The sequence below is a fragment of the Melozone crissalis genome, unplaced genomic scaffold (assembly GCF_028551555.1).
Source record: "Melozone crissalis strain CALT ecotype California unplaced genomic scaffold, PUWL_Pcris_2 ptg000068l_1, whole genome shotgun sequence".
NCBI classification, from domain to species: domain Eukaryota; kingdom Metazoa; phylum Chordata; class Aves; order Passeriformes; family Passerellidae; genus Melozone; species Melozone crissalis.
This window is the reverse complement of record NW_026535846.1, coordinates 17,842,168-17,855,107: the sequence shown is the minus strand read 5'-3', so window position 1 is coordinate 17,855,107 and position 12,940 is coordinate 17,842,168. Positions and strand designations below refer to the sequence as shown.

The window sequence follows — 12,940 nt, the reverse complement described above, 5'->3', positions numbered from 1 at the left end:
TGGGCTGGAGGTAAACCTTTCCCAGCTGCTGACAAATTCCCTGTCACTGCCTATCCCTTGTCCTGCCACACTGACCTCATTCCACCAACTTTTTTCAATGATCTCTCCCTGTTTTCACATTCTTCTGCTCCAAAGTGCAATTGTCTGTGGGTTTAATCTCCAGAAAAGCCTCCCAGGCCAGTGCTGTGTGCAAGTTTCCAGTAAATACTGCTGTAACTCAGAGCTGAAATACAATATTTTTGGCTGCCTTCATGCTCTCAGTGTATAATGAGTTGATCATATGCTTTTCTCCAATAACTGACATTTTAGGGCTGAAATAGAATCATTTTTGGGGTCTCTCAACCTTGGTTAGCCACTGACTTCTTTATTCAAAGTGAATGCAGTGCTAAATAAATATTCCCTTGGAAGCATTAACATTTTACAGCTGAATTCTTCTCACACTTCAACCTCTGTTGCTTTAAATGATCACATTTGAGGTGCTGCTCTTGTATCTCACGAGGCTTCATCAGAGAGACTTAAAATAGAGTTGAGTGGAAAACATCTGCTCAATTAATAATTTGTTTCTTTTTTTGGCAATAATTCCCTAGAAGTAGCTTTGCCATGGTAATGTAGATTGCTGAGCTAACAAGTTGTAACTTTATATTTTTTCAAATGAAATTGTTCTCCTCATTTCTGTTTCTTACACTTAAGAATGAACCAGCCTGGGAAGGGCTGTAGAGCTTCAAACACAAGCCAAGAGCTGGAGAAAGGAACCAGGTGGTAAAATGCAACACATACAAATAATTAATTTTCCATATATTTCTGTAATCTATAAAAAGAAAGGTAATAAATTAATTGGAAAACAAGACAATATTGCTGTAACCAGCTAAGAAAAGAGTGCAGCAAATTGGTTTTTGAGTTACCTTGAGGCCCTAAATACCCATTAAACAATCACAGATCCTCCCTTAGTTGGGTGGTGTGACAATTCTTGTCCATATTTCAGTGGGATCAGCACTCCTGGGCCTTCAGCTGCCTCAGCTTCTGTATGGGAGCTTTTCCCTTGAAAGAACTCTGGGGTCTCAGGCCCTTCTACAGCTGACCTTACAGTGCAGCCCTTCCCAGAAATAATAATAAAATCCTCTGGGATATAAAAGCCCAGGTGCAACAGATCATTAATGAGCTCTTTACTCCTTCCCAGAGGTGGCACTAAAAATAATCAAATAAATTAAATGACAGCTTAATCTGATAAAAATGAAACTTCATCTTTCAAAACTGCAGTAATAATTATCTTTTTTTTCTTATTATCTTTTCTGTCACCAAGCAACTCTTTTTGCCTAATTGCTAAACAATTATTTACACTTCAAACCTCTCCATAAATTCCAGTCTCTAGGAAAACCAGGCTCTGCACTCTGGCAGTGGAGTAAGGAAAAGCCACAAGCTTTTATTATGCCTTTGTAAGCAAACATACATATTGTGGGAAGTTACTGAGTTAACATATGAGGATGAGGATGCACCTGCAGAAGGCAGAAATATTGTCAGGAATCTCTAAAAAAATGAAATTTTCTATTTCCCAACTGGTCCCATGTCAACTGCTGAGGGGGAAAAATGCCAAATGTTGGCATCTTCTGGTTAAAGAAGCTGTTCTGTTCCCTCCTGAGTTGATGCATGTGTTGTAGCCTATCCATAATCTCCAAAGGGAGATCCATTGGGATTTTCACACTTTGTGTTCACCTGTGGAACGTGACGGGACCATCCCAGTGCGAGGATCTGTCGTCCCCCAGCAGCTTTTCTTCATTAACTCCACGTGCGAGCCCCCATTTTCTGGAGCTGCTCTTTGCCACGTGGTGTTAATCAGGAGTTAATGGGGGGTAACTCCCTGTGTAAACATCTCCCTAGAAATGGGATTCAGATGTGGGATCTCCCCCGTTGGTGATGGCCTGGTCACTGATCTCATCCTGCGGCGCCGGCAGCGCCGTCTTTGTGAGTGGCATCTCCGTCTTGAAGAGAGAATCCATTTTGATCTGGGTTTTGATGTTGAAGGACTTCTGGAAGGACTCGGAGGTGAAGTAGTAGATGAAGGGGTCGAAGCAGCAGTTGAGGGTGGCGATGCACAACGTGATGGGATACATGGTCCTGGCAAACCTCTCCAGGGAGCAGTTGGCGATGGCCTGGGAGCGCACGAGCGCGTACAGGAACAGGATGGAGTTGTAGGGAACAAAGCACACCACGAAAATGGCCACGTGCACGATGATCATCTTCAGCACCTTCTCCTTGTTCGTCCCAATCTGGGACAGGGTGGCCGGCTTCCGTAAAGTCCGGAGAACCAGAGAGGAGCACGTGAGGTTGAGCAGCAGAGGGATGATGAATCCCACCACCTCAATAAATATGGTGATCTTGGACAGGTAGGTTTTCCAGATCCTTTTGGAGAACCCTTCGAAACAGGTGGTGCTGGTGTTGGACACATTGGTGGTGGAGAAGAGCGAGGCCGAAATTCCTCCGCTGAGCACCAGGATCCAAACGCCGGCGCAGACGATGGCGGAATTCCTCCGGGTGCGGATGGTGCGGGAGCGGAAGGGATACACGATGGCCAGGAAGCGATCCACACTGATGCAGGTCAGGAACAGCATGCTCCCGTAGATGTTGGTGAGGAACGCCGTGCCCGAGATCTTGCACAGGCTGTCCCCGAAGGGCCAGTGCCTGTTGAAGTTGTAGAAAATCTTAAAGGGCAAAGTGAAGACAAAAAGCAAGTCTGAAACCGCCAGGTTGGTCATGAAAATGGCCGTCTCGCTCCTCATCTTCATGCGGAAGAGGAAGACGAAGAGGGAGGCGCAGTTTGTGATCAAGCCAAGGATGAAGACCACGCTGTACACGGCTCCGTACAGGTTGTACTTGAAGGAATCATCTGTCAGGCAGGTATGGTTGTTGCTGTGGTTTCCCATGCCAAGTCTGGGATGGGCTTCCAAAGGCCTTCAAAGTCTACTTCAGTGACATCCATAAAATAAGGCAGGGAGCTCGTCCCTTCCCGAAGGAACGCATTCCAGGGAGGTGGCTGGACTCCTTCCTACCACATCTCCCTCACGGATCCTTTCATCCTAAAGGAGAGAGAGAGAACTGCCATCAGTCTTGAACCAAAGTGGCTGAGCAAGAGAAATTCCCAAATTAACGGATGTGCAAACTACAGCAGGAATTAGTTTTCAAGTGAGTCTTTACAAATTCCAGTATTATTGGAGTTTTTCACAGTTGGAGATGGAATTTACTGAATTTAGCCTTTCCTTTTCTTTCATCCCTCTCTCATCCTCCAGTTTGAAGGAGAATGATTGTTCTCTGGTCTATGGAAAGTGTCCCTGTCCATGGCAGGGGTTGGAACAAGAGGGGCTTTAAGGTCCTTTCCAACCCCAACAATTCTATGATAATTCCAACATTCCCCTTGGAAAGGTTTTTCTTTAAAATCTGAGATGGAATTGGCCCAGTATGTTTGGAAAGAAATTGAACAGAATGAAACATCTGAAATTTTGCCCTAGACCTGTAACAGGAGGAGAAAAGCTGAAAGTTGTAGTGTTTGCTTTAAACTGTGCACAAAGGTGAATTCTATGGATTTTCAACCTTTTTTGATGCAAAAGTATTAAAAAAGCCCACCAATACCAATGATAAAGAAGAGCTGCTTTGCCTTTTTTTCCTAATTGAAAATAGAAGCATCCTTACACATTTTTTCCAAAGTGGAAAACTGTTGTAGCTCAGAAATATTTACCAAAAACACTTCCCAAAGCCATGTTTCCCTTTTTTTCCTTGCTTAAAAATGTCTGCAAATATGGTATTACTTCCAAAAGGAATTTTTTTGCAAGTGTAAAACTTTCCCAAGAAAGATTTCTCTAAGCTGTATCAACAGCTGCTTTTCATTCCTCCTCTTTGTCGAGGTTTGGAATGTGAAATTTGGGAAATCTCATGGACTACACTCTTTTAAGACTCTGTCCCAACTCAACAAGCTTTGGAGACACGTGAAGTGAGCATGTTTTTACTTGGACATAGGTGCTTCCTGAACTCCCTGGATCATCTCTCCTGGCTATTTTAAGTATTTTTAATGCCTGTGAGAATAATCCCTTGGAAAGTCTCCTCAAGAAAAGTCATTCTGGAGCAAGGAGGGTTTGTGAGTTGGATCATGAGCTCAACACTTCTTGGAATTGTGGAGCAAAACTGGGTCACAAAGGGAAAGACCTTTTCCTTACAAACTCCAGCCAACCAAATAAGAACTAGTTTGGAATCTCCTTGTAATCTAAGAAATTTAGGAGCTACAACTGGGAGTAATTTGGAGGCGAAACCCTTGTGAAGAGTGGGATCTTTTCCAGAGTGAGCCCCTGACAGAGGAGTTTCAGCTCCAAACCTGTCACTGAGTTGTGTTAAAGGTTGCAATGGCAACATATAAACAAATAAAATGGGAAACAAATCATGGTTTGGAGACAATTTGGGATGCAAATGATCAAAATCAGATGTTTTCTGTATGTTTTCCTCCTGGAGTTCTCGCATGCAGGCTGTCAGCCTTGCTGGTAAAATGGCAAGTGTTGGGAAAGCTGGGATAGCCACGGCTTTGCTGTGGGGAAAGGGGCAAGTTCCTCACCTGGGAATGCCTGGAGAACCACAGGCTTCCCAAAATCTGGTGCTGTGCCCCTGGGAGCAGGCAGCACCTCACCTTTGCACCTGGCAAAGTGACAAGAAAGGAGGATGCCCAGATCTGCCTTCCCAGATGACTTCATCCTTTGGACATCCAAAAAGATGGATTGGAACTTGGAGGTCTCTCCTGTGGAGACATTCTTCCTCCTCAATTCATGGTTAAATGAACTTTATTGGAAAACAAGCTAAAAACAGGATGTAAAATATTTAACTTTATAGGAAGGACTGAGTAAAATCTCAAATGTGGAATTGAACTCACTTTCTTTGGATCTGTGGTAAAAGGAAAAAAGGAAAGGTCTTGTCTGAAAGTTCAAATGCCTTTAAACACAAGCTAAGTTGGACTGGAAAGCTCACATGAGCTCCAACAGGAATAGCTGAGCCTTGGCTTAACCTTCAACCTAAAGCATTAAATCCTTGTCTTGGAGCTCCCTCCCAGTGCAGACATCCCTGTTATCTCCATCAGGAGTTTGTGTTTATGCTGGAATGTGACTCCCTGGGTGTGTGAACCCCAGGTGTGCCACACTCTCCTGGTGCAGGGTCCCCTCAGAGGGATTGGGTGTCCTTGGAAACCTCACACAGCCTAGGAGTTTGATGGAAACCCCACTTTCCAACCTGGATTTTGGCAGTTCCTCAAGAGCCAGGTCTGCAAGGTGCCTTTGGAACTCTCACCTTTGCTGCTGACCAAGTGTTGCCACCAGCTTGACCCAGGTACTCCTCACACAAGAAAAAAGATGCTCCATCACCTGACTCTTTTCTCCCTGCTCTGCTCCAGACAGCCCCAAGGTCAAATCCCGCTTTTTTCCAGTGTCTAATCTCTGGGAATTGCCTGCCAGCAATTGTCTAGTTAACTTATGGGCTTTAAAATACAGCCTGCCTTGTTTACCTATGGAACCCTGAGGTGTTTAAACAAGCTGACAAGTGGCTTTGAAACCCAGCCATGTGCTTTAAATTCTGTAGGACGAGTCCACAGATTGAGTTTTCCCAGTGTAAAATTTCCTTCCTTTCCACTATGGATTGAAGCAGTGGGATGCTCTTCATGGACAACACTGCTGTTGCCTTGCTGAGAAAAAGTAAAGCAATATATTTTTTAAAACTGAGTAAATACCGGATGACAAAGTAGGGGTTTTTTTATATTTCAGGCAGGGTAAAGCTTTAAATCCTATATTTCAACTGGGGGCGAGTCCAAGAGGGGATGAATGTAATGGAATAAACCCCCTGTTTAGTGTGATAATATTCAGAATATTCTCTCTCCTAGTAGGGATGGTACCAGCAAACCTCCAGCAGCCATCCCTCACAAAACCCTGTAATTCAGAGTGAGGATCAGCAGAGTAGCTCCAGGCTTTGCTCTTTTATAGTAGAAATATCCCATCCTCCATGGACTGAAAAGAGAGGAAAACTTGGTGTTACTTCCTATGGTGCCTGAGTATCCTGTTTACAATTCCTGTATTTCCTCCTCCCAGCACCCCAAGACACCTCCAGACTGCCAGACTGCAACTCCATCCAGAGGAGCTGTTTGTCAGAACAGGAATTACTGCAGGGAAAAAACAAATTTAAAACCAGCCCTGTCATTCCATTATCCCATTGTTCCTGCTCCACACTGATCCCGTTCTCCACATGTGCAGCAAGCTGAGGTCAGAAAAACACCAGCATGGAGTTTGGGGCTGGCATTTTTGGCATCATCACATTTTCTTTTAGTCATGTGAGGTGTCAGATGAGTGGAACTTTATCAGTCTGGACGTGAAGGACACCCTGGGTGTTCATTTGAGCCCTGGCTTTGGGAGGTCTGGCACAGCCCTGATGGGAAAACCTCCCAGGGCTGAAGGATCTTTGCTGGATTATCGTGGTGTGTACTCAGGTTATCTCTCTAATCTTGAGAAACAAAGGTTTATAGGTAGAGAAGGCAAAACCTGCAGGACAGTGGGGTTTGGGGAGGTTTCTCTGGGTTTTCTCCCAGGTTATGGCACCACTCCTTGTGTTTTGCTAGTCCCAGCCTTGGAAATAAATAGGGATTTCCCTGGGGCACAGCAAGAGCTTTATTTCTGCCTTCTCCTGACAAGAATTCCATTTACTCCAGGGTGTGCAGCTCCCTGCTCCTCACCCCATTGCTACAACACCTGTGGGATGAGTAACTTACTCCCACCACGGAGCCCAGGGTTACAGCTGTACAACAAACTCAGCTCTGCAGCTTCTTGGCATTTATTTCCTTCCTTTGCTCCACTTTAATTAGGCAGAAGGTACAAATAAGGGCTTTTTGTGGGGGGATGTTTGGGGTTTTGGCAGATTTTTGCAGAGATGATAATTCTGTGTAAGTCTGTAGGACTTGGGTTCTGTCAGACTGGTGACTATAGATAAAATAAGTAAACTGAAATTGTCTGAATAATTAAAATCAAAACTATTATACATTTTTTAAAAACCAAAACCTTTTTCTGTATGAAAAACTGAACATCTCAGCTCCAGCAATGGAATTTCCACTTACTTCTATTTTCTTTTGTCAGTAAAAGTTGGTTTTGTTCAGGGAGAGCTCCGAGAGTGTGAACTGGCAGCAGCTTTAAGGACAAACCTGCAGTCTGGGGCAATCTGGTGGCTGATTTTTCCCTGTTGGAGGCTGCCAGGGCAGGAGCTGGTGCTGCACTCTGCTTTCCCAGCAGTGTGGGTTTATGGAAAGCTGGAGCAGCTGGAGCAGGTGATGCTGGATGTGGCTCCTCCAGAGAAAGGTGTAGGGATGGGAAATAGCTTGTGACGCCAATTTTGGGGCTGGGCTCAGCTCGCTGAGTGTCTGAGAGTGCTCCATGCTGGCAGATTCCCACTTCTCTGCCCGGTGCGGTGCGGTGGGAGCAGGGGAAGGCCGGGATTAGAGGCCGGGAAGCGGAGCAGCTGCCTGTAAACAAAGCTCCATTGAGGATCCCGAGCGCTGGGAAGGAGAAACGCTTTAATCTCTTTCATTTCCTAATCCTAAGTGATGTATTGGAGAACAGTGGGGAAAGAGCAGACACAAGTGGGACTTTGAAGTCCACGGAGGTTCGTGGAGCTTCAAAGCGCCATTCTCGCCCGGTTTATCGGAGTGAATGCCCGGCCGGTATGCCGGGCAATGGGGACGTTTGCGGGTGATTAGCCTAAAAACCAGCGCAGGAAGGCTCTCATTCATGGCTTTGACACTTATTGTGCTCAGTGTCACCGGGCCTGGCAGTCCCCAGCCCTTGCTGCGGGTGCGACATCGCCTGCTGTACCTGTGGGAAGCTGGCGCTGGGAGGGACTCGCTTCAGTGAGGTTTCAGCAGATGGTTTTTCAGAGAAAAACCCCAAACCTGGGGGACTTGGGGAGGCATCGCCTCTCACTGGGCCGGGAATGAGCGCAGGGATGGGGTGGGAGCCGCTGCTGTCCCCTGGGCTGGGCTGAGCTCCTGGGGACCCTCGCACCCCCTGCAAACTCAGCATCTCCTTTCTGATGTACACCCCGATTCAATCCTTCTCCAGGATGGAGCAGGGAAGGAAACCTGAGCCTCTCAGCCCGAACCCTAAAGGTGCTCTCCTTTTTTCTCCCTTTTTTTTTTGTTTTTTTTTTTGTTTTGTTTTTAATTGCTGAGCACCGCCGTTGTCTCCTCACTGTCCTCTGAGACTTACAAAGCATTTCCTGCTCGTGGTGCCTTCTCTGGGCTGTATCTGTTTTGGATTGAGCTAATTAAAATGTTTCCTTCAGAAGAGATTCGCGAACCGCCTTAGCCCACATTCAGCCACTGATCCTCAGGGCATGACTCTCCTTTTGTTTGCACTGGGAATGTCTCTCTCCATTTACATCACCCTTTAACCCTTGGCGTGCTCTGCCTCTCCCCATCCCCAGCAGCCTCCGGAGGGGCTGGGCCGCCGCCAGGAAACGATGGGATTCACCCCAAACTGCTCGGCGAAGTTTGCATTATTTAACACTTGTAAGAGCGGCTTTTTGCCCGGCCTTTGGCGCTGGAGGAGTGAGGGAATGCTGCTCGTTTGGAGCCCCAGGGATTGCTGGATAATGGCAGTGCTGGGTTCAATAGGGAAGATTTAGATGCAAAGAAAAGCTGATGAAGTGCTGAAAAGCAAAGTTACCCTGTCTGACCAGGTTGTTTTCACCCAGGAATAATGTTTGTGGTAGAGGTTGCGGTGTCCTTGATGTAGCTCTGGTTCATTACAAAGTGTGGCTAAGAAAAAAAAAAAACAACATAAAAAAATAAGAGACTCCTGTTTCCCTGAGCCACTGGGGACTCCAACAACAGGCCTGGGTTTATTTGCTCACAGCTCCAAAAGGTTCCCAGTCAGCCCTGCCCAACAAGCTGCCTTTCTTTGCTTTCCCTGACACAATTTCCAGTGGTTCCTCGGCCATTCCTTGGCTTTTTTGGCTCCTTGTTGCCTTTCCTCAGCTCCTCTGAGCCACGTGGAGCCCTCCTGCCACCCCATCCTCATCCCCTTGGGCTGGATCCTCTGCACTCCCTTTGCTGAAATGGGAGAGCTGAGAACTTTCTCCTTCCATTATCAGAAATTATGGACTTTTTTTGCCTTGCCTTGCAGCAAGAAGGTGCCAGCACAGCAGCACAAACACCAATTTCACCTTGGCAGGGTGGCCTGGCTGGAGGGGCTGTCTGGATTGCTTTGGGTGCTGGGCCAGTCCATCCATGGGGCTGGACAAAATCCGTGTTTGGGACCTTGGGGATCTATGCCCTGCATTATTTACTGCAATGGGTTGATCTAACAGGGCTTTTTTCTCTTTAATGGCTTTATCTTGAGGGGAAAAGGGGAAATTTTGAGGATTGTAGAATCCCAGGATGGTTTGGGTTGGAAGGGAACTTCAACCCATCCTGTTCAATCCCTGCCATGGGCAGAGACACCTTCTACCGCCAAGCCTTGCCCAACCTGGCTTTTTCTGTAAAATGGTAAAATAACCAAGAAATTACTCCACAATGCAGAAATATCCAATCGCAGCTAAAGATCTGATTTCCAAATAGCTTCACTGCAAAGCTTCTGCAGTGAAGCTTCTTAGAAATCAGATTTCTAATTATAAGATGAGGGCAAGGCAATGACATTTTGGCATCGTGCAAGGCTGGCTGCTGCTTTTCCTGCTAAATATGGTTATATCCATCTGTAAAACATGCTGGGGAGGACGAGGGTGAGTTGTCTGCAGGTTCAAGAAAGGAAAATGGGAATATTATGAGAGGAAAAGAAGAGGTCTGCTGTGGCTGTGGGTTTACAGCATCACAGGGTCTCACAGCCTGATGAGCTCATGTTTTGAGCAGAGAAAGGATCTGCTTCTGCTGCCAGAACACACCTTTGTCTCAGGGCTCAGGGACTGATGAATGTCCCTTAATTTCACTTGCCAAGATAAAGAGATCTTCCTCTTCCTACCAACCAAACACATCACAAATAATCCAGCAAGTTTTCCTGCAGCAGGGTCAGCTCAGGCTGGTCTGGCTCTGGAGCAGGGTGGATCTTTACCCCTTTGATGGGGCTGAACTGGGAGCTGGTGCAGGAGGAAGCCTTGCAGAGCCACTGTCTGCTCTGGGAATAAAGAGCTCCTCTTTTCAGGGAGAGAATTTCCCTTCTGTGGAAAGTGGTGGCTCCCCTTCCCCGGGACTAAATCGGATCCTTATTTAAGGAGGAGGAGCAGAGTGCGGCTCTGCACGCAGGCTTGACCTGGAAAGACCTGCTGAGGGTGGCTGAGTGCTCCAGGAGCCATCAAATGAAAGAGACTAAAGCCTCTCCCCACCCTGCCCTGCCGGCTCCTTTGGGATCCTGGAGCGCCACTCCAGCCACACAGCCCTGACCAGTAACACCCAGACAATGGGAAATATCAAAATCCCAAATGTGCTGTAAGCAGGGCGAGGGGCAGTGCCGCGGATGGATCATGGACATGGCATCCACCCAGATGGCTCCAAGTGCCACAGTGACAGAATCCCACATGGCTTTGCCACGTCCCCTCCAACAGTGCACCCTGTCCCCAGGATCTGGCCCAAGCTGTGGATAAGACTGATTTAATTTCTGCTCCTGTGCTCCAGCCATGAGGTCACTCACTGCTGGAGGACTGATCCATCCTCCAGCTGGGAGAGCATCCTCTCCCTGCCCAGGGAATGTTTCCATCCCTCCTCCTCAGCAGCCCCAGGTGCAGCTTTGCAGTTTTGGGCCTCATTGCAATGCCCTAAATGTGCAGAACTGGAGCATTTCTTGTGTCTGTCTGTGTGGAGCTGAGCTCTTGACCCCGGAATTTGGAAGAATCCGATTTTTATCAGTTGAAGAGGATTCTCATTTTTAGCCTCAAAGGATTCCATGGAAATGTTTGTTCAGCCTCCTCTCCCACCCCCTTCCTCCCTCCTCTGTGTTTCAGGACTTTCTGTTAAAATGCAGAGGCTTTGAACCCCCCAAAGTACCAGGGTTTCCTGCCTGTTTTGTTTTTAGGGAATGCTCCTAAAGGGCAAGAAGATGGAAAAGTACTACAAGGGGGGAATGTCCTTATCACCGAGCTGTGAACTTTGCACTTCCCATCCTCTGGATTTGACTGTTCTGTTCCTATAGGGCAGCAACACAAAAACCACACACAATTGTCTCCTCTCAAACAATGATTTGGGAATGTCATTAAAACCTCCAAAGTCTTCCTGCAAATTTGTCTGCCATGTGCTTATATTGTGTTAAATCCTCTCTCCTCCCAACAGCCAAATCTTTAAATGATGTTGTTCATCGTTCATTTTACTTCAGACACCCGGTGTTTTTTTCAGACCTGTCTTTGAATTTTTCTCATTGAATTTTGCAGCTTTAAAGGAGTAGATTTTAGCCATGAATGGAAGCAGAAGCGATAAATCGAATTTTTAAAGTTTTCAGTATAATATTTATAACTTAATTTCTAATGTTTTTGTATAGTTTATACAAAAACATTAGAAATTAAACATTATAGTTTAACCAGCCCTCCATTAAACGAAGGTGAATGCCACATTTCTATCCAATGCATTATAAATCTAAAGTGTCTTTATGACACTGACTTCAAGTACAAAAGGAAGCTGTAACCAAGGGATCCTTTTCACAAACACACAACAAACAACAGGACAGAAAACTCCTAAACTTGTCACCTGCAGTGCCACAACGAGAATCTCGATGGCAATGGAGAATCGCGCTGGGAGTCAGAACCATTTCCATGCAATCTGGAGGAGCAGCTCGCATGGGAATTACTTCCCCAAAACTTGGAGCTCATCTTTCTGCCTTTAAGCAGCCCCAGCCACGGCAGGGCTGGAGCAGGGGGAAGGGGAAAACACCGCGGATCTGCAGTGAAACCCGGCGGGATTCATCCCCCACATCCACCCCAGCCCTCAGAACCCCCGCCCGGGGCTGCCATGAAACCCGGCCGCTTTTCCTGCCTCGGCAAGGGGGGAACTTACCGGGACCGCCACCATTCCCGGGGCTCGGGGCTTCCAGGGGACCCCTCCCTGACAGTCCTTTGTGTCCCGGGGACACGAACCGCGCAATTCCCACGCGGGAATCCCACTTTGTCCAAGTTCAGCCGCTCATCCTCAAACTCCGCGCTGGGCGGCAGCTGCCCGGCCTTTGTTCCGAGCGGGACCGGGGCTGCCGAGCGCCGCCGCTGCCATCGCGCCTTGGGAAATCGGGAACCAAGAATGGGCCCAATGTCTGGGCAGGGGCTGTGGGCAGGGGGAACTCCTGGGGGTCTCCATAGGAAACGCTTTCCATTGGGCAGGGATGTGTTATTAGCGCCGCAGCCCGCCCCGCCCCGGCTCTCCGCTGGGTCCCTCTCGCGGGGCTCTATCCATGGATTCCCTTCCAGAGCCTCTCCCAGCTCGGAATTAGCAGCTTAAGGACAGCCCGACAATGAGCAGCGCGGATTTCCTGAGCAATTAGCCTGGGAGAGCGTGCCCGATGGGAACGAGCAGGGAAAAGCTCCTCAAAGCTCGGATTTGCCTTCCCGCGGCCGTAATTGTTTTGCCTTCCAATTAAAAAAAAAAAAAAAAAAGAAAAAAAGTGAGGAGCAGAGGGGGGAGCTGAGAATCGGGAAAGCACTGGGTAAGATTAAGAAACTGCAGAGCAAAGTTGGCTGTGGAAATAAAACAGCAAATATTTCCCTGGGCAGATTTAGAAAGGCGCTGTTTGTTAGGCTGGGGGTTGTTGTTTTGTTTTAAATCTTCTCCGAGGAGCTGACTGGAACAGTCTGAGCTCTCGCCCTGAATCGCTGGATTCCTGATGGAAAGCCGGTCAGCTTTCCTTCTCCAGGGCCATAATTACAGACACTCAGAGAAGCGTGGCTGCGTCTGCCTGGGAGCTGCCCCGCGGTG

At 47.4% G+C, this 12,940-nt stretch overlaps 1 protein-coding gene across 1 annotated transcript; it reads right to left on the bottom strand.

Annotated features, from left to right (window-relative positions):
* Window positions 1-1,400: 1,400 nt before the first annotated feature.
* Window positions 1,401-12,438, bottom strand: LPAR4 (lysophosphatidic acid receptor 4). The gene is made up of 2 exons (XM_054289640.1): window positions 12,032-12,438; window positions 1,401-3,071 (listed from the first exon to the last, which is right to left on the bottom strand). The coding sequence occupies exon 2, from the start codon at window positions 2,916-2,918 to the stop codon at window positions 1,872-1,874; it is 1,047 nt and encodes a 348-aa protein (XP_054145615.1). The 5' UTR covers window positions 2,919-3,071; window positions 12,032-12,438; the 3' UTR covers window positions 1,401-1,871.
* Window positions 12,439-12,940: the final 502 nt, after the last annotated feature.

What these genes read in the sequence shown, in the direction of transcription:
- LPAR4 (XM_054289640.1), bottom strand. Translation starts at nt 2,918, where the DNA reads ATGGGAAACCACAGCAACAACCATACCTGCCTGACAGATGATTCCTTC.